Consider the following 24,755-nt stretch of genomic DNA (forward strand, 5'->3'; position numbering starts at 1 on the left):
ATGTTTGGTGCAGTATTTTTCAATTATTATTTTTATTTTTTTTGCATGACAAAACAGACTTTATTGAAAAATCATTACTGTTGACCAATCACAGCGGCGTAGACTGCCTCCAGAAAAGAATGTGCCCGAACATCCGAAAAACGTGTCGTTACCATGTTGTCCACCGACCACTAGCATAAAAAAATAATTTTAAATTGGCAAGAAATGGTAATTAATGCCCATGAGATATGCTATCGTGCTTATATCTCTTTGTTTTACATAAAGTATGATCTCTCATCTGAGAAGGTCCTAAACAAGTATGTATCTGAGAAGGTACTAAACAACAAGTATGTATCTGAGAAGGTCCTAAACAACAAGTATGTATCTGAGGAGGTCCTAAACAACAAGTATGTATCTGAGGAGGTCCTAAACAAGTATGTATCTGAGAAGGTCCTAAACAACAAGTATGTATCTGAGGAGGTCCTAAACAACAAGTATGTATCTGAGGAGGTACTAAACAACAAGTATGTATCTGAGGAGGTACTAAACAACAAGTATGTATCTGAGGAGGTACTAAACAACAAGTATGTATCTGAGGAGGTACTAAACAACAAGTATGTATCTGAGGAGGTCCTAAACAACAAGTATGTATCTGAGGAGGTCGTAAACAACAAGTATGTATCTGAGGAGGTCCTAAACAACAAGTATGTATCTGAGGAGGTACTAAACAACAAGTATGTATCTGAGGAGGTCCTAAACAACAAGTATGTATCTGAGGAGGTCCTAAACAACAAGTATGTATCTGAGGAGGTACTAAACAACAAGTATGTATCTGAGGAGGTCCTAAACAACAAGTATGTATCTGAGGAGGTCCTAAACAACAAGTATGTATCTGAGGGTTGCCTCAACACTGTTTCTTTGCAGCTTAATAATACAACATCTGATTGGCTTAGAATAACAACTGTTATGGATACTACATCTGATTGGCTTAGAATAACAACTGTTATGGATATAACCAGATTTTTTGTTTTTTAAGTTTTTAAAAAATTATCCAAAGATGGAAATGGGCTTAACACTAAAGTCTGAGTTATAACCAGTTATAGGCTGAGTTATAACCAGTTATAGGAGGGTATGTCAAGTGACAAAGGACAACAGCTAAATGAGATCCAACTGATGGCGTGTACACCGGTCTGTAAGCACGCGCGAGCCCTCAAATAATCTCCAATAACTGACAATGGACTATTTTTGACTGCCGTCATATCGACACCTTGTATTCATTATAATGCCATTATTGCATTTGTGCTGATTTTCACTATTTGACAAGCACACTTGGTGCTTATGATGTTGAAGCTACTGATTTATCTTAAGTTGACCGGAGCGTCATGGTCAGGAATGGGGGGGGGAGTCCAACGAGGCCTTTCTAATGTTTATCGGTACACTCACCCTACAGACGGGTGTTGATTGGGTGGCTGTAGGACTACAGCGTAGTACTGTATGTATCCCTGTCTCCTAACACATGTTCTCTTCTCTCAGGAGTCAAACCCTTTGAGTGTCTGACGTGCGGCGTAGCCTGGGCCGACGCCCGCTCTCTGAAGAGACACGTACGCACCCACACGGGCGAGCGCCCTTACGTGTGCCCCGAGTGCCAGGAGGCCCACATCGATGCCCGCTCCTTACGGAAACACATGACCAAGTACCACGGGGACCTCCTGCCGGGGAAGATCATGCTGGAGAAAGATACACTACAGTTCCACAACCAGGGTACTCAGGTCGAACACGCCGTCTCCATCATGGCGTCCGATCTCCCTCCCGAGCTCCGGCCCGTCCAGCCGCCGCAGGACGAAGAGATCGAGACGGTGCTGATCACGGAGGAGACCGTGGAGGCCGTAGAAGCGGTTCAGGCCGTTCAGGGTGACGGGGTCGCGACCTTGTCGGACCAGAGCATAATGCAGGTGGTGAACTATGTGCTTTCTCAGCAGACTGTGCTGCCTGGGGGGGTGAAAATGGAGGAGCAAGAGGTTATACAAACCATGGAGGTGGTACACATGGCAGAGGTGGAGTGACGTGACAGACCACCTAGTGGACAGGAAGAATCACTCGCGTAGTGACTCGTTTCCCTGAACCAGGTGGAAAGCCGAAGTGACTCTAGTGGACAGGTTGAGTGACCGGTAGACTCAACACAGGCCTGTCACTCTGTCCTGAGGTGGAGGAACAGGGAATCTGTCAGATACCTGTGGGGTGTTCAGTAAGGGGCACACTGTAGCAAAAACATTCTGCAATGGAAAACAATGTGTTCTTATTAGACAAATTCAGGTACTGTTCCCTTGTTTTTCCCCAATTTGAACAGGCCCCTCTGTCTACAGTGGGACAGAAGGTACAAAGTTGACTGTTTTTTACTGAACATATATATATATATATATATATATATATATATATATATATATATATATATATATATATATATATATATATATATATATATATATATATATATATATATATATATATATATATATATATATATATATATATATATATATATATATATATATATATATATATATATATATATATATATATATAATTTGAACGAACTGAATTGATTTAAAGCTCAATCCAATCTTGTGTGTAAATAGTGGCAGTGATTAAAATATTCTGGATTAATCTGGATTAATTTGCCGCATTCATGAATCTCACCAGACCCATTGAATCTCAGATGTTTTATTAAATTATAAAATAATCCAGTTTTCAGACTTTACTTTTGTTTCAGGGCCATTTTTTATTTACCATGTAGTACAACTTTTTGTTCTAGCCTTGTTTTAAATCAGCTCTGCAAGTTTACATTCTGGTTTCACAAGGTTTCTTTCCCCCCCCCCTTTTTATTAGTTAAAGCTCAACGAGCTCCCACCTGTCTGTCCACAGGCTGGAGGAGGCTGGAGGGGAAACATAATAAAACTATTGCTTATGTTAATCTTGTCTGCCTTTCTCTCAAAGACCACACAGTGTACAAGCTGAATTAGTACTGCCAGGAAGTGAATATTCTGCCAGGAAGTGAATATTCTGCCAGGAAGTGAATATTCTGCCAGGAAGTGAATATTCTGCCAGGAAATGAATATTCTGCCAGGAAGTGAATATTCTGCTTAATATAAGGCCATCTGCACTTTTTAGTGTCACTAATGGAAATGGAGAAAAAAAAAATATATACTGACCATATGAAATATTACAAACTCCCAACAGCATTTGATAACTTGGGATATTTTTTATTTTTTTGTTTATCAAAATAAGTACATTGCAACATATTTACAATTCATTTTACAAAATTGTGGAACAGCAGATTACAGTACTAGATTCTGCTTTCAATGTACCAACAGAATGACATAGTAGGGTCATTCATAGCATGTTCATTCAGTGATTTATCACACTTTTTAATATTGAAATTATATAACTGTGTTTATGGCAACACTGCACAGATCGCTTGTAATATCAGTGAGAACAATGACTTGTGAGACAGCGATTTTTTTTAAAAATTTTATTTAATTTATTTAAATGAATACAAATAACCCAAACCCCTTCGTACCATAATGGCTTTTAACCATGCACTATTCTACGCCAAATCCTTTTGGGTTTTTAGTAGAAAATAATATACAAATGTATATACAATGATCTCAATAGTTTGGGCCATCTATCAAGTTAATCTGTAACAACAACAACAAAAAATAACAGTTTACAAAATGTGGTTCCAAAAATCCAGCAATACTACAAGTCTCAAGGATCGTTTGTAATAGAGAAATATAGCCCAGTAAATGTTTTAACAGACCCACACAATACAAAGACTGTGCACCGTCGTTACAGACGGCAGAACAAGCAGGCAATAAAATATCGTCCCAAATGGCACCCTATATACAGTGCACTACTTTCGACCGTAGGGTGCAATTTTGGACAATACCAAGGAAGATCTGTAACATTATTGATACCACCTCAAGGGCTATGAGCGTGTTGAGTCGTTTAAATACTTCAGATAAAAGTTTGTGTAATGCGTTCTCGTTCACGTAGAAATACAGTAAAGCAGTCATAAAACACCATGGTTTAACCAACACTAGGGTAGCAAAATTCCAGTAATTTCCCCAAGAGTTATATAAACACAATTTAACTCAAAATATTCCAGTAACTTCCCCTAAGAGTTATAAAACACAATGGTTTAATTAACAAATAGGGCAGAACACAGGCACAATACAAGGCAATAACTTTGTTCTGTGGTTTTAAAAAAAAATCAACCAATCCAACCAACAAACAGCATATTATTAATAACACTTTTCTCTGACACAAAGTAAAAATGTATGTTGAAATGTATACAATCAAGTCCGGCTTGTGACCAGCAGGTAAAAACAGTGTCGTGGACTAAAAACAGCAGGCAATCCATGACAGTCCATTCGAGAGCAACAGACCGGGATTCAATCCAAGGCGTGGTAAAGAGCAGCGCATTATACTTTTAATGGTAATTTAGGTTTGAGCTCACATGTTATATGAATATTTATAATTTTTGGGCTGTATTTAGCAGTATATGGTGCAGTACCAATATGGCCACTAGAGGCCGCCACTCGCCTGTTATGAGGTTACTTCTTGTTGGCTTGCACTATGGCAGTTGAGAAGTTTGCCAATGTCGGTCAACAGAACCGATAAATACATTTTTATATCTTTATTTTGAAGGTAAGCGGGTGGAAAAGCACCATATTCAATTGAGTAATGTTTTCGGAGGTCGTACATATGTTTTCACAAAACGTATGAAAAGTCCGCTAGCCTACAAGCTAATGTAGCTGGTAGCCCCATAGCAACACTAGCTTCCTTAGTAACGGGCCTTGATCAGCAACACTAGCTTCCTTAGGAAAGAGTCTTGATCAGCAACACTAGCTTCCTTAGTAACGGGCCATGATCAGCAACACTAGCTTCCTTAGTAACGGGCCATGATCAGCAACACTAGCTTCCCTAGTAACGGGCCTTGATCAGCAACACTAGCTTCCCTAGTAACGGGCCTTGATCAGCAACACTAGCTTCCCTAGTAACGGGCCTTGATCAGCAACACTAGCTTCCCTAGTAACGGGCCTTGATCAGCAACACTAGCTTCCCTAGTAACGGGCCTTGATCAGCAACACTAGCTTCCCTAGTAACGGGCCTTGATCAGCAACACTAGCTTCCCTAGTAACGGGCCTTGATCAGCAACACTAGCTTCCCTAGTAACGGGCCAGGTTACTGCTGGGTTGTAACCTCCCTGCTACTATTAGCTATCGGGCGTCCGATATTCAGCACCAGCATTTGAGGAAATGCTTTGAAATCAATGAAAGCTGCTTCTCTGCCCGTGTTGCTCTTGCTTTACGTCGATGGTTGACCCACTCATTCATTAGATCTTGTGAATTGAAATGCAAAAATATGCAACATTTGGTTGCATATGGCCTCGACTATATACACACACACACACAAACACACACACACACACAGATATATACCACTGATTATTTTACTAAGAGCCAAGAAGCTACTATTACCTGAATGTAACGTCTAATGTAACTGGCCCCCTCTAACAGTACAACTGGCCCTCTAACAGTACAAATGGCCCCGGCTTGGCCCCCAGCAGTTGAGATGGTCTAGAACCGCCACTGAGTACAACAGTGGTGTGCAGAACAGCATCCCGGATCGCACAACTCGTCGGTCCTCGTCACGGATTGGACTATTGCAGCAGACGACCACACCGGGTTCTACTCCTATCAGCTAAAAACAAGAAGAAGAAGCTCCAGTGGGCAATTTACGACTGGGAAAAAAACGTTGCTTGGTCCGACGAATGCCGATTCCTTGAACATCACGCTGATGGCAGAGTCAGGATTTGGCGTAAACCCATCGCCCCAGTACAGGCTGGTGGTGTAATGGTTTGGGGAATGTTTCCTGGCATAAGCCTCTTGATACCAATTGAGCAACGTTTTGAACACTACACTTTGTATAATCAATTTCCTGAAGAATTCAGGCTGTTCTGTAGGCAAAATGGGGTCTGACCAGGTACTAGATGGGTGTTCCTAATAAACTGTCCACTGTGAGTGTATACCCTGTTGTATTTTGCAATATTTGTGAATTTATAAATCGTATATTATTATTTATGAAATGGGAGCAGTTGACAGATGTTTGCTAAGGTTGGTCAACAGCAAGACAGAAGCACCTACATAAATACAATCTTTATTTTGAATCTCTCATCTGTCTAACGCACTTTGGATTGAATCCTGGCCATACACCTTCTATAGCCCAACAACACCAACAACAACAAATCCCCCAAAAGGTTTCCTCTCAAGTCATGCTTTAACACATTGGAATGGATTATAAAACGTATTAAAACAATATCAAAGCAAAATCACAAAAGCATTTTAAGAGCTTTGTCTCAAGAAATTTGATTTGAATTTTTTTTTTTTTATGAAATGTATTTTTTTTCTAAAAAACCCAATTTGTCTCATCCTCTAGCTGGCAGCTATGGAAGGCTTTTTAATAAAATAAAATAAGTGCATTTTTATTTGCATAGTATTTTGCTATTTAGGATATCTGAACTAAGGACCAGGGTCTGGTTCCCCCGCTAGCGATGTGATTTAGTCTTACGACGACGCACTTAGCTAGTCTGAGGCAGGTCGGTAAACAACTTCCAACAATGGGTTTTTGGTTCTGCTCCAAACCAGGGTTCTAACAATGAACTTAGCCTTAATAAGATGCTTTTGAGGAAACCGGACCCAGAGCACTTAGAAAGCAGAGATTTCCTAGTTCTGTACCGTGATACGGGAGTGTGGTTGGTCAACAGGTGTATGACGTCAGACACAGGCTGGGGCTTCAAATCCAAGGACCATCGCCGACAAGCGGACTGCACTCAACCTTTTTTTAATGATAAATGTGCGCTTCAGCCGACATCCACAGCGTTTACTGTAAAAAGTGACCTCTGAACGTCAGGGAAATGGCCTTTTTTTTTCCAGACCCGTTTTGGTGCAGTGCGCTTGTCAACAGTTCACCTTTAGATTGAAATTCCATCCAGAGTGTGAGAGTTTTTTCCTATTCTCCTTCTTCCTTGATGCGCTGCTGCTTGTTGCGTCGCGAGTCCAGGTCGAAGGAGAAGTCGGACCAGTCGTCACGCGGTGGGAATGAGATGGTCTGGCGCAAGGTGAAGCGCACGGCGTCGATGACCCGTTCGCTCCGGGCCTCGGAGGACCCTACGCTGACGGTGGAGGCCCCGCTGGAGGTACGCAGGATGTGAGGAGGAGGGGAGAATTCCATGCTTTGCCGGTGCTCCATGATACCCTTCCAGATGACGTGCTGGAACTCCTGCGGGATCTTCAGCCGGGACAGGTCCTGTGGACGAGGATGACATCACACACTGAGGGGTTAGTCTCTTTTTAGTCTTGTTTAGTCTTCTCTCTCTCTCTCTCTCTCTCTCAGGCTATACCCAGGGCCCCAGGCAGCCCCCCCAAAAAAAGACCATTGTCTTACGTCAGATAGCGCGATAAATCCGTCTGCAATGATAGTTAGAATGACGCCATCTTCCGGAAGACAATGCTATCGGGCTCAGCGCCACGCAGCCCGAAAATGAAGAAGTAGTTCTGATTTGCATACAAAAAAAATAGACCAAGATGTCTGCAGATAAATGTTTTTTTTTTTTCTTGCCTTACACGAAAGCTCAGGCCTCTTGAAGCCAGCTGACCCTTCTCTCTGAGTTTAACCGAACAGATGAGGTGCGTGTGCCAGGCAAGGCCTCACCTCCAAGTTATAGTTCTCGATCTGGTAGATGTTGGTCAGACCCTGTGCTGTGAAACAGTCCAGGCAGGCTGCGCAGCCCAACCGCAGAAGAAAGCTGCAACAGGACACACACAGAAAGAAACAGGTTAGTAGTGAAAAATAACACCTCAGCATTCTTGTAATAACTGTGTTATACAGTTACACAGAGAGTTCAGTCAGATTGCAAGCGCTCTACCCTGGTAGAGCTTGTTTAGGTTTCGGTGACAAACTATCGGTGTTGCAATTGTTCTGTCAATATTGCGTCTCGTCCTGACTTTATTAGTGCCCACAACTGTCCAGAAGCATCAACAGACGTGTCGTTATCAGTGGTGGCTGGTGCCACTTTAAAAATCATCGGAAGGGACGGGGCTCTTAGTAACGGAAACGAATGGAACATTATCAAAACACAGATACTCTTAAGCCATTCCAGTCATTACTATGAGTCCGTCCTTCCTTCACCAGCCTCCACTGGTGGTCGTTTTAGCTAGGTACCTGGAGATGCTGCTGTCCATAGGGTAGGGAGGCGGAGGGGTGCAGTGAGAGCTGGGCACCATGGGTAACTGGGGCTGCAGGATGTGGGCGGGGCTCAGGGCAGACATGTCAGCATTCATAGCCATGTGGCCCATCATCGGAGTCACTAGAGAATCACATAGAGATCATAGTTTTATCTCTATAAAGGAAGCAATCTACTGTTAGCTACGTGGCCCATCATCAGAGTCACTAGAGAATCACATAGACTAGTGCGAGTGCCTCTTAAAGGGGAGGGTTTAAAATGTGAAATGTATCTCCAGCATCATTACTATGGTAACCATATTTATGTAGATTAGGTGCAGTGAACATCATAGTGTCACTCCAGAAACAAGCTCCTCTCTAAAGCCACAATCTGTCATTCGTTTTTTCAGCCCGCTCACTTATGGATGAGGCTGGGTGTGGTCCTTAAGGGATGAGGCTGGGTGTGGTCCTTAAGGAATGAGGCTGGGTGTGGTCCTTAAGGGATGAGGCTGGGTGTGGTCCTTAAGGGATGAGGCTGGGTGTAAGGGATGAGGCTGGGTGTGGTCCTTAAGGGATGAGGCTGGGTGTAAGGGATGAGGCTGGGTGTGGTCCTTAAGGGATGAGGCTGCGTGTGGTCCTTAAGGGATGAGGCTGCGTGTGGTCCTTAAGGGATGAGGTCCTTAAGGGATGAGGCTGGGTGTGGTCCTTAAGGGATGAGGCTGGGTGTGGTCCTTAAGGGATGAGGCTGGGTGTAAGGGATGAGGCTGGGTGTGGTCCTTAAGGGATGAGGCTGGGTGTAAGGGATGAGGCTGGGTGTGGTCCTTAAGGGATGAGGCTGCGTGTGGTCCTTAAGGGATGAGGCTGCGTGTGGTCCTTAAGGGATGAGGTCCTTAAGGGATGAGGCTGGGTGTGGTCCTTAAGGGATGAGGCTGGGTGTGGTCCTTAAGGGATGAGGCTGGGTGTAAGGGATGAGGCTGGGTGTGGTCCTTAAGGGATGAGGCTGGGTGTAAGGGATGAGGCTGGGTGTGGTCCTTAAGGGATGAGGCTGCGTGTGGTCCTTAAGGGATGAGGCTGCGTGTGGTCCTTAAGGGATGAGGTCCTTAAGGGATGAGGCTGGGTGTGGTCCTTAAGGGATGAGGCTGGGTGTGGTCCTTAAGGGATGAGGCTGGGTGTGGTCCTTAAGGGATGAGGCTGGGTGTAGTCCTTAAGGGATGAGGTCCTTAAGGGATGAGGCTGGGTGTGGTCCTTAAGGGATGAGGCTGCGTGTGGTCCTTAAGGGATGAGGCTGGGTGTAGTCCTTAAGGGATGAGGTCCTTAAGGGATGAGACTGGGTGTGGTCCTTAAGGGATGAGGCTGCGTGTGGTCCTTAAGGGATGAGGTCCTTAAGGGATGAGGCTGGGTGTGGTCCTTAAGGGATGAGGCTGCACCAATGTAAGAACTCTTAACGTTCTCTGAGATTGTATATTATCTACTTAAGTTAGTGGGGGGGGGGGGGGGCATCTCGACAACAATACATGAGGTGAAGGAGGAGAGAGAGGCTCCAGAGTCTCACAGGGATTTTTTATTTATTTTATCTTTATTTAACTTGGCAAGTCAGTTAAGAACAAATTCTTATTTTCAATGACGGCCTACCAGGGAACAGTGGGTTAACTGCCTTGTTCAGAGGGCAGAACAACAGATTTTCTTAACCTTGTCAGCTCAGGGGGATTCGATCTTGCAACCTTCCGGTTACTAGTTCAACGCTCTAACCGCTAGACTACCCTGCCGTCCCTTTGACCCAGGGGAGGATGCGTTCTGACAGGAAGCTGAGAATTGTACCGTGGCAACCAACACAACCCCTCCCAGCTCCACTTGTGCCCAGACAGATACCGTTATCCTCCCTGACGCGTGTCACATGATCGCCCCCCAGAGGGGACGTGGTATTGGAAGTTGGCGTGGAAGGGGAGTTATGACCCAGACATAAAGACTGGGAGAAAAACAAGCTGGGGGTTGGTAGAGGGAGGACATGGGCCTAGACAGATAAAGTCAGACAGGGGGAGCAGAATCTCTCTATACAAAATGGGGTAAGGCACACTTACTGTCAGTCAGGCCTTGGGCCATGGAGGAAGGGGTGAGGGTGTTGCGCTGTTGGGGGTTGATAAGCTGGCTGACGGACGGGAGCTTGTTGACCTTGCCGTGTGGGGGTGGAGGGGAGCTGGACCCGTATTGGGGCTGGGGGGCCATGGTGCTCCTGGGGCAGGAGAGAGGAGGGTACAGGCCGTTACTCTCATCGCCCCAGAGATCCCATCTTTAACGACAAAGGGTTAACCTGCCTGTTAGTTACATACAGTGGTAAACAACATTTAAGTATTACTGTTCAGTATAGTTAATAACATTGACAGAAACAAACAAACAAAACAGATCATTTTTTTTGACAGATTGTGTAGCTATTGTTATTCTCAAACACGCCAATGTGTTTTCAACACGATCGGAAATGATTCAATTGAAGCAAGCCACAGAAACTCAAAGAATCGCTCGATGACTGTAAAGTGTATGTGTATAGATTCAGATCAGCGGTAACCGTCGACGGCAGATGTTTTGGTTATTGGAGCTGTCAAATCGGTGTCACGAAGCCATGGTCGCCATCACTCTCCTTAGAAGTTCAGAACATCTGGACAATACACTAACGCTCAGATTAAACCTCATTCCAATTCAATGAGGGTTTCTGTCATCCTAATGGAAGGGACATCTGTCATCCTAGTGGAGGTGACATCTGTCATCCTAATGGAGGTGACATCTGTCATCCTAGTGGAGGAGTAGATTACATCTGTCATCCTAATGGAGGAGTAGATTACATCTGTCATCCTAATGGAGGAGACATCTGTCATCCTAATGGAGGAGTAGATTACATCTGTCATCCTAATGGAGGTGACATCTGTCATCCTAATGGAGGTGACATCTGTCATCCTAATGGAAGGGACATCTGTCATCCTAATGGAGGGGACATCTGTCATCCTAATGGAGGAGTAGATTACATCTGTCATCCTAATGGAGGTGACATCTGTCATCCTAGTGGAGGAGTAGATTACATCTGTCATCCTAATGGAGGAGTAGATTACATCTGTCATCCTAATGGAGGAGTAGATTACATCTGTCATCCTAATGGAGGTGACATCTGTCATCCTAATGGAGGTGACATCTGTCATCCTAGTGGAGGAGTAGATTACATCTGTCATCCTAATGGAGGAGTAGATTACATCTGTCATCCTAATGAGGTGACATCTGTCATCCTAATGGAGGAGTAGATTACATCTGTCATCCTAATGGAGGGGACATCTGTCATCCTAATGGAGGTGTAGATTACATCTGTCATCCTAATGGAGATGACATCTGTCATCCTAATGGAGGGGACATCTGTCATCCTAATGGAGGTGACATCTGTCATCCTAATGGAGGAGTAGATTACATCTGTCATCCTAATGGAGGAGTAGATTACATCTGTCATCCTAATGGAGGTGACATCTATCATCCTAATGGAGGAGTAGATTACATCTGTCATCCTAATGGAGGAGTAGATTACATCTGTCATCCTAATGGAGGTGACATCTATCATCCTAATGGAGGAGTAGATTACATCTGTCATCCTAATGGAGATGACATCTATCATCCTAATGGAGGAGTAGATTACATCTGTCATCCTAATGGAGGAGTAGATTACATCTGTCATCCTAATGGAGCAGTAGATTACATCTGTCATCCTAATGGAGGAGTAGATTACATCTGTCATCCTAATGGAGGTGTAGATTACATCTGTAATCCTAATGGAGGAGTAGATTACATCTATCATCCTAATGGAGGAGTAGATTACATCTGTCATCCTAATGGAGGAGTAGATTACATCTGTCATCCTAATGGAGGAGTAGATTACATCTGTCATCCTAATGGAGGAGTAGATTACATCTATCATCCTAATGGAGGAGTAGATTACATCTGTCATCCTAATGGAGGAGTAGATTACATCTGTCATCCTAATGGAGGTGTAGATTACATCTGTCATCCTAATGGAGGTGACATCTGTCATCCTAATGGAGGAGTAGATTACATCTGTCATCCTAATGGAGGAGTAGATTACATCTGTCATCCTAATGGAGGTGTAGATTACATCTGTCATCCTAATGGAGGTGTAGATTACATCTATCATCCTAATGGAGGTGTAGATTACATCTGTCATCCTAATGGAGGTGTAGATTACATCTATCATCCTAATGGAGGTGTAGATTACATCTATCATCCTAACGGAGGTGTAGATTACATCTGTCATCCTAATGGAGGTGTAGATTACATCTATCATCCTAATGGAGGTGTAGATTACATCTGTCATCCTAATGGAGGTGTAGATTACATCTATCATCCTAACGGAGGTGTAGATTACATCTGTCATCCTAATGGAGGTGTAGATTACATCTATCATCCTAATGGAGGTGTAGATTACATCTGTCATCCTAATGGAGGTGTAGATTACATCTATCATCCTAACGGAGGTGTAGATTACATCTGTCATCCTAATGGAGGAGTAGATTACATCTATCATCCTAACGGAGGTGTAGATTACATCTGTCATCCTAATGGAGGTGTAGATTACATCTGTCATCCTAATGGAGGTGTAGATTACATCTATCATCCTAATGGAGGTGTAGATTACATCTGTCATCCTAATGGAGGTGTAGATTACATCTGTCATCCTAATGGAGGAGTAGATTACATCTATCATCCTAATGGAGGTGTAGATTACATCTGTCATCCTAATGGAGGTGTAGATTACATCTGTCATCCTAATGGAGGAGTAGATTACATCTGTCATCCTAATGGAGGTGACATCTGTCATCCTAATGGAGGAGTAGATTACATCTATCATCCTAATGGAGGTGACATCTGTCATCCTAATGGAGGAGTAGATTACATCTGTCATCCTAATGGAGGAGTAGATTACATCTGTCATCCTAATGGAGGTGTAGATTACATCTGTCATCCTAATGGAGGTGTAGATTACATCTATCATCCTAATGGAGGTGTAGATTACATCTGTCATCCTAATGGAGGAGTAGATTACATCTATCAGCCTAACGGAGGAGTAGATTACATCTGTCATCCTCCGTGCAGCCAAATGGTAATGTTCGCTTTAGGTATAATGCCAGGAGCCACTTGTGGATTTGACAGCTCTGACGCAGTTTCACCTCAGACACAGTCAGAATGTCGGATAAAGCTGATCTGATTGAATAGAGCCCTTAGTGGAATCATGGGCTTGAGCTGAGGGTTCCTTGTTTTGCAAAATGAAGAGATGGAGAAATGAAGTAAAGTCAGAGGAAAAAATGAGAAGGAAAGTCAAAGCAGAAAATACATTTATTGAGTTCTGACAGACCAAACTGCAACAAGCCATGAATCACAACAATCTGTTTCAAACAGTCAAAAGAACGTTCTCCATAGAATCTGCTCTCTGTACATAAAGGCATATGTTTGTCATGTCAATCCTAAATAAATGCTAAATATCTTTCAGAAAATTAAACAAAAACAAACAAACAAACTGTCCGGCAGTGACTTTATACAACATGACCAGCATGATCAACTTGACAGTCATGATAAATCTCTCCCCATAACTACTAAGCGCATCCCAAATGGCACCTTATTCTCTCTACATAGGACTCCCCATAATATAATATATAATAATATAATATAATAATACCCAAATGGCACCTCATCCTTTTTATTATGAACTACTTTTGACCAGGATCCATAGGGCTCTACCTAGGACTGCCATAGGGCTCTACATAGGACTGCCATAGGGCTCTACATAGGACTGCCATAGGGCTCTACATAGGACTGCCATAGGGCTCTACATAGGACTGCCATAGGGCTCTACATAGGACTGCCATAGGGCTCTACATAGGACTGCCATAGGGCTCTACATAGGACTACCATAGGGCTCTACATAGGACTACCATAGGGCTCTACATAGGACTGCCATAGGGCTCTACATAGGACTGCCATAGGGCTCTACATAGGACTGCCATAGGGCTCTACATAGGACTGCCATAGGGCTCTACCTAGGACTACCATAGGGCTCTACATAGGACTACCATAGGGCTCTACATAGGACTGCCATAGGGCTCTACATAGGACTGCCACAGGGCTCTACATAGGACTACCATAGGGCTCTACATAGGACTACCATAGGGCTCTACATAGGACTGCCATAGGGCTCTACATAGGACTACCATAGGGCTCTACATAGGACTACCATAGGGCTCTACATAGGACTACCATAGGGCTCTACATAGGACTGCCACAGGGCTCTACATAGGACTACCATAGGGCTCTACATAGGACTACCATAGGGCTCTACATAGGACTGCCACAGGGCTCTACATAGGACTGCCATAGGGCTCTACATAGGACTGCCATAGGGCTCTACATAGGACTACCATAGGGCTCTACATAGGACTACCATAGGGCTCTACATAGGACTACCATAGGGCTCTACATAGGACTGCCATAGGGCTCTACATAGGACTACCATAGGGCTCTACATAGGACTGCCATAGGGCTCTACCTAGGACTACCATAGGGCTCTACATAGGACTACCATAGGGCTCTACATAGGACTGCCATAGGGCTCTACATAGGACTACCATAGGGCTCTACATAGGACTGCCATAGGGCTCTACCTAGGACTACCATAGGGCTCTACATAGGACTACCATAGGGCTCTACATAGGACTGCCATAGGGCTCTACCTAGGACTACCATAGGGCTCTACATAGGACTACCATAGGGCTCTACATAGGACTGCCATAGGGCTCTACATAGGACTACCATAGGGCTCTACATAGGACTGCCATAGGGCTCTACATAGGACTACCATAGGGCTCTACCTAGGACTGCCATAGGGCTCTACATAGGACTGCCATAGGGCTCTACATAGGACTACCATAGGGCTCTACCTAGGACTGCCATAGGGCTCTACATACGACTGCCATAGGGCTCTACATAGGACTGCCATAGGGCTCTACATAGGACTACCATAGGGCTCTACCTAGGACTGCCATAGGGCTCTACCTAGGACTGCCATAGGGCTCTACATAGGACTACCATAGGGCTCTACATAGGACTGCCATAGGGCTCTACATAGGACTGCCATAGGGCTCTACATAGGACTGCCATAGGGCTCTACCTAGGACTGCCATAGGGCTCTACATAGGACTACCATAGGGCTCTACATAGGACTGCCATAGGGCTCTACCTAGGACTGCCATAGGGCTCTACATAGGACTACCATAGGGCTCTACATAGGACTGCCATAGGGCTCTACATAGGACTGCCATAGGGCTCTACCTAGGACTGCCATAGGGCTCTACATAGGACTGCCATAGGGCTCTACATAGGACTGCCATAGGGCTCTACCTAGGACTGCCATAGGGCTCTACCTAGGACTGCCATAGGGCTCTACATAGGACTGCCATAGGGCTCTACATTGGACTACCATAGGGCTCTACATAGGACTGCCATAGGGCTCTACATAGGACTGCCATAGGGCTCTACATAGGACTGCCATAGGGCTCTACCTAGGACTACCATAGGGCTCTACATAGGACTACCATAGGGCTCTACATAGGACTACCATAGGGCTCTACATAGGACTACCATAGGGCTCTACATAGGACTGCCATAGGGCTCTACCTAGGACTACCATAGGGCTCTACATAGGACTACCATAGGGCTCTACCTAGGACTATCATAGGGCTCTACATAGGACTACCATAGGGCTCTACATAGGACTGGTAGTAGGGCTCTACCTAGGACTGACATAGGGCTCTACCTAGGACTGCCTCAGGGCTCTACCTAGGACTACCATAGGGCTCTACCTAGGACTACCATAGGGCTCTACCTAGGACTGTCACAGGGCTCTACATAGGACTACCATAGGGCTCTACATAGGACTGCCACAGGGCTCTACATAGGACTGCCATAGGGCTCTACCTAGGACTGCCATAGGGCTCTACCTAGGACTGTCACAGGGCTCTACATAGGACTACCATAGGGCTCTACATAGGACTGCCACAGGGCTCTACCTAGGACTACCATAGGGCTCTACATAGGACTACCATAGGGCTCTACATAGGACTGCCATAGGGCTCTACATAGGACTGCCATAGGGCTCTACCTAGGACTGTCACAGGGCTCTACATAGGACTGCCATAGGGCTCTACATAGGACTGCCACAGGGCTCTACCTAGGACTACCATAGGGCTCTACATAGGACTACCATAGGGCTCTACATAGGACTGCCACAGGGCTCTACCTAGGACTACCATAGGGCTCTACATAGGACTGCCACAGGGCTCTACCTAGGACTACCATAGGGCTCTACATAGGACTGCCATAGGGCTCTACATAGGACTGCCATAGGGCTCTACCTAGGACTACCATAGGGCTCTACCTAGGACTGCCTCAGGGCTCTACATAGGACTGCCATAGGGCTCTACATAGGACTGCCATAGGGCTCTACATAGGACTACCATAGGGCTCTACATAGGACTGCCATAGGGCTCTACATAGGACTGCCATAGGGCTCTACCTAGGACTGCCATAGGGCTCTACATAGGACTGCCATAGGGCTCTACCTAGGACTGTCACAGGGCTCTACATAGGACTACCATAGGGCTCTATATAGGACTGCGACAGGGCTCTACATAGGACTACCATAGGGCTCTTCATAGGACTACCTTAGGGCTCTACATAGGACTGCCATAGGGCTCTACATAGGACTGCCATAGGGCTCTACCTAGGACTGTCACAGGGCTCTACATAGGACTACCATAGGGCTCTACATAGGACTGCCACAGGGCTCTACCTAGGACTACCATAGGGCTCTACATAGGACTGCCACAGGGCTCTACCTAGGACTACCATAGGGCTCTACATAGGACTGCCATAGGGCTCTACATAGGACTGCCATAGGGCTCTACCTAGGACTACCATAGGGCTCTACCTAGGACTGCCTCAGGGCTCTACATAGGACTGCCATAGGGCTCTACATAGGACTGCCATAGGGCTCTACATAGGACTACCATAGGGCTCTACATAGGACTGCCATAGGGCTCTACATAGGACTGCCATAGGGCTCTACATAGGACTGCCATAGGGCTCTACATAGGACTGCCATAGAGCTCTACCTAGGACTACCATAGGGCTCTACCTAGGACTGCCTCAGGGCTCTACATAGGACTGCCATAGGGCTCTAACTAGGACTGTCACAGGGCTCTACATAGGACTACCATAGGGCTCTACCTAGGACTGCCTCAGGGCTCTACATAGGACTGCCATAGGGCTCTACATAGGACTGCCATAGGGCTCTACCTAGGACTGCCATAGGGCTCTAACTAGGACTGTCACAGGGCTCTACATAGGACTGCCACAGGGCTCTACATAGGACTGCCATAGGGCTCTACATAGGACTGCCACAGGGCTCTAACTAGGACTGTCACAGAGCTCTACCTAGAACTGCCACAGGGCTCTACCTAGGACTGCCATAGGGCTCTAACTAGGACTGTCACAGGGCTCTACCTAGGACTGCCACAGGGCTCTATCTAGGACTGCCACAGGGCTCTAACTAGGACTGCCACAGGGCTCTACCTAGGACTGCCATAGGGCTCTAACTAGGACTGCCACAGGGCTCTACTTAGGACTGCCACAGGGCTCTACCTAGCACTGCCACAGGACTCTACCAAGGACTGCCACAGGGCTCTACCTAGGACTGCCATAGGGCTCTAACTAGGACTGCCACAGGGCTCTACCTAGGACTGCCATAGGGCTCTACCTAGGACGGCCATAGGGCTCTACATAGGACTGTCACAGGGCTCTACATAGGACTGTCACAGGGCTCTACATAGGACTGCCACAGGGCTCTACATAGGACTGCCACAGGGCTCTAACTAGGACTGCCATAGGGCTCTAACTAGGACTGCCACAGGGCTCTACCTAGGACTGCCACAGGGCTCTACCAAGGACTGCCATAGGGCTCTACATAGGACTGCCACAGGGCTCTACATAGGACTGCCACAGGGCTCTACATAGGACTGCCACAGGGCTCTACATAGGACTGCCACAGGGCTCTACATAGGACTGCCACAGGGCTCTAACTAGGACTGCCACAGGGCTCTACCTAGGACTGCCACAGGGCTCTAACTAGGACTGCCACAGGGCTCTAACTAGGACTGCCACAGGGCTCTAACTAGGACTGCCACAGGGCTCTAACTAGGACTGCCACAGGGCTCTAACTAGGACTGCCACAGGGCTCTACCTAGGACTGCCACAGGGCTCTAACTAGGACTGCCACAGGGCTCTAGCTAGGACTGCCACAGGGCTCTAACTAGGACTGCCACAGGGCTCTACCTAGGACTGTCACAGGGCTCTAACTAGGACTGCCACAGGGCTCTACCTAGGACTGTCATAGGGCTCTGGTTAAAAAGAGTCATTATATAGACAATAGGGTGTCATGGGGAACACACTGTTAGGTTTGAGTCCAGCTCCAAAGACAAAACAACAAGCTCAATCAATAGACAAGTATTGTAGAAAAACACTAGCGATTGGTTCCTGACCAGCCCCAGCCAATAGGAGGGAGAGGTCAGCCGAGAGGCGGATAACTATGCATGTGCAATGTGTTCTGACTGCAATACAAGCTGACTGTGTCCCTGTCCATAACTCAATTACTAGCTTTATTTTTTTTTTACCGCTAACAACACAAACTTAAAAAGCAACAAAGACATGAATGGTGCTTTAAACAGGATGTAGGTTATGTGCTGTATAGCCTATTCGCTGACCATAGGGGTTCCCATGTGACACAGGCGGGTAGAGCAATGCGGTTTCAACTCCAGGGTTGTGGGGTTCGATTCCCGCGTGGGACCAGTATGAAGAAGAAGAAGAAGAAATAAAAGTAATAAAATGTATGCACTCACTACCGTAAGTCGCTCTGGATAAGAGCGTCTGCTAAAATGACTCTTCAGTGTAAAACATTTTTAATGAAACAAACTGAATTTTGAATAACTCAAGCGCCCTCTGCTGTTTGAGACTGGTGTTGCCACACAGCTACAACGTTTCTTATGTAAAAAAAGAATCTGGCATGCAAAACATCTTAAAATCTGACTTTTGAATGTGACAGCATCTTATCTGTAGACTGGTATGCAGAGTACTTTCCAGGCAGACTAAAGTTTGTAACATATTTATGTGTTACTACATAAGTAACGAATAGGAAGAAGGAAAAAAACTGTTTTATTTCATGAACATGAAGCACCAACAGACTGTTTTTCTGTTTATTTAACTCTGTTTGGAGAATGTGAGAGTTTCAATAGCGGCACAATCGGAGAGCAGGAGGGAGGGGGAGAAAGAGAGAGAGAGAGAGAGAGGTAGAAATGGAGGGAGGGAGAGAGAGGTAGAAATAGAGGGAGAGAGGAGAGAGAATATTAGAAAGAGCCCTGAAAGAGGGAGAGAGAGAGCAAGATCGATGAGAGGTGAAAGAGGAGCCCCTAGTCTGATTGTGGCTGAGGTTTGAGGGGCGAGGAAACTGAAGGGAGGAGGAAGGAGGAAACTGGAGGAAGGAGGAATGTGAGGATGAGGAGAGTCTCAGGAGGTACTGCATCGTCTCCTCTGCTCGGCTGCTAGGGGTTCCAGGAGCTCCGAACGTAGCCGGGCTTTAAGCAGACTGCAGACAGGAACCAGAGGAGAGAGAGAGAAAGAGAAGAAAGTAAGGACTCACTTTAGGAGAGTAGAAAACAGGAACCAGAGAAATAAACCAGTAGAAAGTCAAAAGTTGAGAGGAGAGAGTTACAAAACAGAGAAACAGAGCCATTTGGAAACACAGTATTGAAGTAGAAAATTAAGGATGGCCATTTCAGTGCAGTGTGGCCATTTCAGTGCAGTGTGGCCATTTCAGTGCAGTGTGGCCATTTCAGTGTAGTGTGGCCATTTCAGTGTAGTGTGGTCAGTTCAGTGTGGTCAGTTCAGTGTAGTGTGGCCATTTCAGTGCAGTGTGGCCATTTCAGTGCAGTGTGGCCATTTCAGTGCAGTGTGGCCAGTTCAGTGCAGTGTGGCCATTTCAGTGCAGTGTGGTCAGTTCAGTGTAGTGTGGTCAGTTCAGTGTAGTGTGGTCAGTTCAGTGCAGTGTGGCCAGTTCAGTGCAGTGTGGTCATTTCAGTGCAGTGTGGCCATTTCAGTGCAGAGTGGTCAGTTCAGTGCAGTGTGTCCATTTCAGTTTAGTGTGGTCAGTTCAGTGTGGTCAGTTCAGTGTAGTGTGGCCATTTCAGTGTAGTGTGGCCATTTCAGTTCAGTGTGGTCATTTCAGTGCAGTGTGGCCATTTCAGTGCAGTGTGGCCATTTCAGTGCAGAGTGGCCATTTCAGTTTAGTGTGGTCAGTTCAGTGTGGTCAGTTCAGTGCAGTGTGGCCATTTCAGTGCAGTGTGGCCATTTCAGTTTAGTGTGGTCAGTTCAGTGTGGTCAGTTCAGTGCAGTGTGGTCAGTTCAGTGCAGTGTGGCCATTTCAGTGTAGTGTGGTCAGTTCAGTGTAGTGTGGCCATTTCAGTGTAGTGTGGCCAGTTCAGTGCAGTGTGGCCATTTCAGTGTAGTGTGGCCATTTCAGTGTAGTGTGGCCAGTTCAGTGTAGTGTGGCCATTTCAGTGTAGTGTGGCCAGTTCAGTGCAGTGTGGCCATTTCAGTGTAGTGTGGCCATTTCAGTGTAGTGTGGCCAGTTCAGTGCAGTGTGGCCATTTCAGTGTAGTGTGGCCAGTTCAGTGCAGTGTGGCCATTTCAGTGTAGTGTGGCCATTTCAGTGTAGTGTGGCCATTTCAGTGTAGTGTGGCCAGTTCAGTGCAGTGTGGCCATTTCAGTGTAGTGTGGCCATTTCAGTGTAGTGTGGCCAGTTCAGTGCAGTGTGGCCATTTCAGTGCAGTGTGGCCATTTCAGTGTAGTGTGTGGTAACATTAACTTCCAGAAGAGGGCACTATTAGACACCAATAGTATCATAAATCAGGAGACTCTGGACTTGACTGTCCACAGAGTAAAATGAAAAACACCTTCTGGCAGGAGTTTTTAATTTGATAATGCTGTGAAGAACACCTACTGGGGTTAGGACTAATACAGGTGAAAGGTCATGGAGAAGAGAGTGAAGCAACAGGATCAGAATAAAGCAGAAAAGAGGCACAAGGATCTGATTTAGAGAACAATCCAGAACACAGTCCAGTCAACTATGCTACAAACTACAGATTTTCAGTCTAGCGTAAATATACAGCTGTTCTGACCTGTTTGTTGAGTTTGAGGATGTTGAAAATATCACCAAAACATCAATAGTGTAAAGTATAGTGTGTAGGCTAAATGCTGTTCTGTTCTTATGACATGAACCTGTGACAGCATTGCAGCGTATAAAACCACTGGGCCCTGCCCTGACTTTAAAACGCCTGCCCTCCTGTGTGTCATACATGCTGCACTGCCACATCCAGCCACACTGTGCATGGGGGGCGCCAGAGAGCAGGACGACAGAACCCAAACTAATAGTAAACCTGAAATGGGGGCTACGCCTAAAACTGGCTTTTCAAACCAGGATTATTTTTTCTTTCTTTCTTTTTTTTTTTAAAGCAAATGTAAGCATTATGTCAGAGAGAGTCTGACAGTTTTCTAAATGAGAAACGATAACAAAAGCAGTAATTATCATAGGGCGTCAAAGAAAGCAGCACACTATTTAAAACTATAATTTACAGACAATCGCCTTTTTCTCCCCAGCCCTTAAACTGAATGGGCGAGGACTGAGGGCAGGGGCGGACTGGCCGTCTGGCATTTCGGGCAAATGCTAGATGTGTTAGTCCATTTTCAGCCCAGTGGGCCAGTCTAACTTGTTTTTTTTTGTTTTTTCTTCAGCGCAAAATTATCCTTATCTGGTTAATAAATGAGGCCGGTGTGGGGGCCTTGAGGGAGATTTTTTTTTTTTGTTCCTGGCGTGTTAGAAATGCCAGGGCCGATTTCTGGTCCCAGTCCGCTCCTCAATGAGGGCGAGGGAGGGCAGCGTTTGTGTTTGTGTATGAGAGTGTATGAAAACACTCAAGCCAATTACTGGGACTGACTGGATAAGGGATTTGGAAACGGCTGTTGTTGTGCAAACCTGGCAGAGCACCTAAAGGCGTTTCCATTAGACTATTGAGGCTTCATCTGGCTGTTGGGTGTAAAACAGAGCGTAGGTTCTGTTGCTCAGGCTTGTAAAACAGAGCGTAGGTTCTGATGCTCAGGCTTGTAAAACAGAGCGTAGGTTCTGTTGCTCAGGCTTGTAAAACAGAGCGTAGGTTCTGTTGCTCAGGCTTGTAAAACAGAGCGTAGGTTCTGATGCTCAGGCTTGTAAAACAGAGCCTCAGGCTTGTAAAACAGAGCATAGGTTCTGTTGCTCAGGTTTGTAAAACAGAGCGTAGGTTCTGTTGCTCAGGCTTGTAAAACAGAGCGTAGGTTCTGATGCTCAGGCTTGTAAAACAGAGCCTCAGGCTTGTAAAACAGAGCGTAGGTTCTGTTGCTCAGGCTTGTAAAACAGAGCGTAGGTTCTGTTGCTCAGGCTTGTAAAACAGAGCCTCAGGCTTGTAAAACAGAGCGTAGGTTCTGTTGCTCAGGTTTGTAAAACAGAGCGTAGGTTCTGTTGCTCAGGCTTGTAAAACAGAGCGTAGGTTCTGTTGCTCAGGCTTGTAAAACAGAGCCTCAGGCTTGTAAAACAGAGCGTAGGTTCTGTTGCTCAGGTTTGTAAAACAGAGCGTAGATTCTGTTGCTCAGGCTTGTAAAACAGAGCGTAGGTTCTGTTGCTCAGGCTTGTAAAACAGAGCGTAGGTTCTGATGCTCAGGCTTGTAAAACAGAGCGTAGGTTCTGATGCTCAGGCTTGTAAAACAGAGCGTAGGTTCTGTTGCTCAGGCTTGTAAAACAGAGCGTAGGTTCTGATGCTCAGGCTTGTAAAACAGAGCGTAGGTTCTGATGCTCAGGCTTGTAAAACAGAGCGTAGATTCTGTTGCTCAGGCTTGTAAAACAGAGCGTAGGTTCTGTTGCTCAGGCTTGTAAAACAGAGCGTAGGTTCTGATGCTCAGGCTTGTAAAACAGAGCGTAGGTTCTGATGCTCAGGCTTGTAAAACAGAGCGTAGGTTCTGTTGCTCAGGCTTGTAAAACAGAGCCTCAGGCTTGTAAAACAGAGCGTAGGTTCTGTTGCTCAGGCTTGTAAAACAGAGCGTAGGTTCTGTTGCTCAGGCTTGTAAAACAGAGCGTAGGTTCTGATGCTCAGGCTTGTAAAACAGAGCCTCAGGCTTGTAAAACAGAGCGTAGGTTCTGTTGCTCAGGCTTGTAAAACAGAGCGTAGGTTCTGTTGCTCAGGCTTGTAAAACAGAGCGTAGGTTCTGTTGCTCAGGCTTGTAAAACAGAGCGTAGGTTCTGTTGCTCAGGCTTGTAAAACAGAGCGTAGGTTCTGTTGCTCAGGCTTGTAAAACAGAGCCTCAGGCTTGTAAAACAGAGCGTAGGTTCTGATGCTCAGGCTTGTAAAACAGAGCGTAGGTTCTGATGCTCAGGCTTGTAAAACAGAGCGTAGGTTCTGTTGCTCAGGCTTGTAAAACAGAGCCTCAGGCTTGTAAAACAGAGCGTAGGTTCTGATGCTCAGGCTTGTAAAACAGAGCCTCAGGCTTGTAAAACAGAGCGTAGGTTCTGTTGCTCAGGCTTGTAAAACAGAGCGTAGGTTCTGTTGCTCAGGCTTGTAAAACAGAGCGTAGGTTCTGTTGCTCAGGCTTGTAAAACAGAGCCTCAGGCTTGTAAAACAGAGCGTAGGTTCTGATGCTCAGGCTTGTAAAACAGAGCCTCAGGCTTGTAAAACAGAGCGTAGGTTCTGTTGCTCAGGCTTGGGTAACATCTCATCAGAGACTAAACCCAGCTCTATATCACACAACCCTCGGAGAAGCAAATGCATCATGCAACTTGTATACGTCTTGTGATAAAATGTAGTGAGTGAGTCAGTGACCAAAAAGCAAACATTTTCATCTGTCAAAACAGCCATTGTCTTAAGCCTTATCCAAATAATCATCATACTGATGTGTTCACTCAGCTCAAACATCACTACTGTAGTACTGTGGTCCCGTGTGGCTCAGTTGGTAGAGCATGGTGTTTGCAACGCCAGGGTTGTGGGTTTGATTCCCACGGGGGACCAGTACGAAAAAAATTTAAATAAAATAAATGTATGCATTCACTACTGTAAGTCGCTCTGGATAAGAGCGTCTGATAAATGACTAAAATGTAAATGTAAAAAATGTACTCGTAACCAACGTTACACAACTCTACGTCTCAATAACAGGCAATAGTCCACCAAACAAGCTATCACGCTCAAATCAGGGTGGTGTTGAATCCAAAACGAAAAGTAAAACTAGCATTTCACAACTTAGGTGGCTTCCCTTAAATAAGCTTTGTA

The 24,755-nt window shown here is 45.6% G+C and overlaps 2 protein-coding genes across 8 annotated transcripts in view; one reads left to right on the top strand and one right to left on the bottom strand.

The window, feature by feature from the left end:
* zbtb11 (zinc finger and BTB domain containing 11) overlaps positions 1–2,248 on the top strand; it is a 35,904-nt gene extending 33,656 nt beyond the window's left edge. For all 3 annotated transcript variants that reach the window (XM_029695376.1, XM_029695378.1, XM_029695377.1), the window contains exon 12: positions 1,513–2,248. In XM_029695376.1, the coding sequence (XP_029551236.1) occupies positions 1,513–2,042 (530 nt within the window). In that variant the 3' untranslated portion in view covers positions 2,043–2,248. The remainder of the gene's footprint in view (positions 1–1,512) is intronic.
* Positions 2,249–3,223: 975 nt separating this feature from the next.
* The window catches only part of tp63 (tumor protein p63), a 73,478-nt gene continuing 51,946 nt past the window's right edge, over positions 3,224–24,755 (bottom strand). For 2 of the 5 annotated variants that reach the window (XM_029695383.1, XM_029695382.1), the window contains exons 9-12: positions 10,341–10,492; positions 8,263–8,407; positions 7,753–7,846; positions 3,224–7,347 (exon numbers count right to left, since the gene is read on the bottom strand). In XM_029695383.1, coding sequence (XP_029551243.1) covers positions 7,051–7,347; positions 7,753–7,846; positions 8,263–8,407; positions 10,341–10,492 — 688 coding nt within the window. In that variant the 3' untranslated portion in view covers positions 3,224–7,050. Of the gene's footprint in view, positions 7,348–7,752; positions 7,847–8,262; positions 8,408–10,340; positions 10,550–24,755 lie in introns of all 5 variants that reach the window. The other 3 variants (XM_029695380.1, XM_029695379.1, XM_029695384.1) reach the window with 2 other exon arrangements.

The sequence above is a fragment of the Salmo trutta genome, chromosome 17 (genome assembly GCF_901001165.1).
Source record: "Salmo trutta chromosome 17, fSalTru1.1, whole genome shotgun sequence".
Taxonomy (NCBI): Eukaryota; Metazoa; Chordata; class Actinopteri; order Salmoniformes; family Salmonidae; genus Salmo; species Salmo trutta.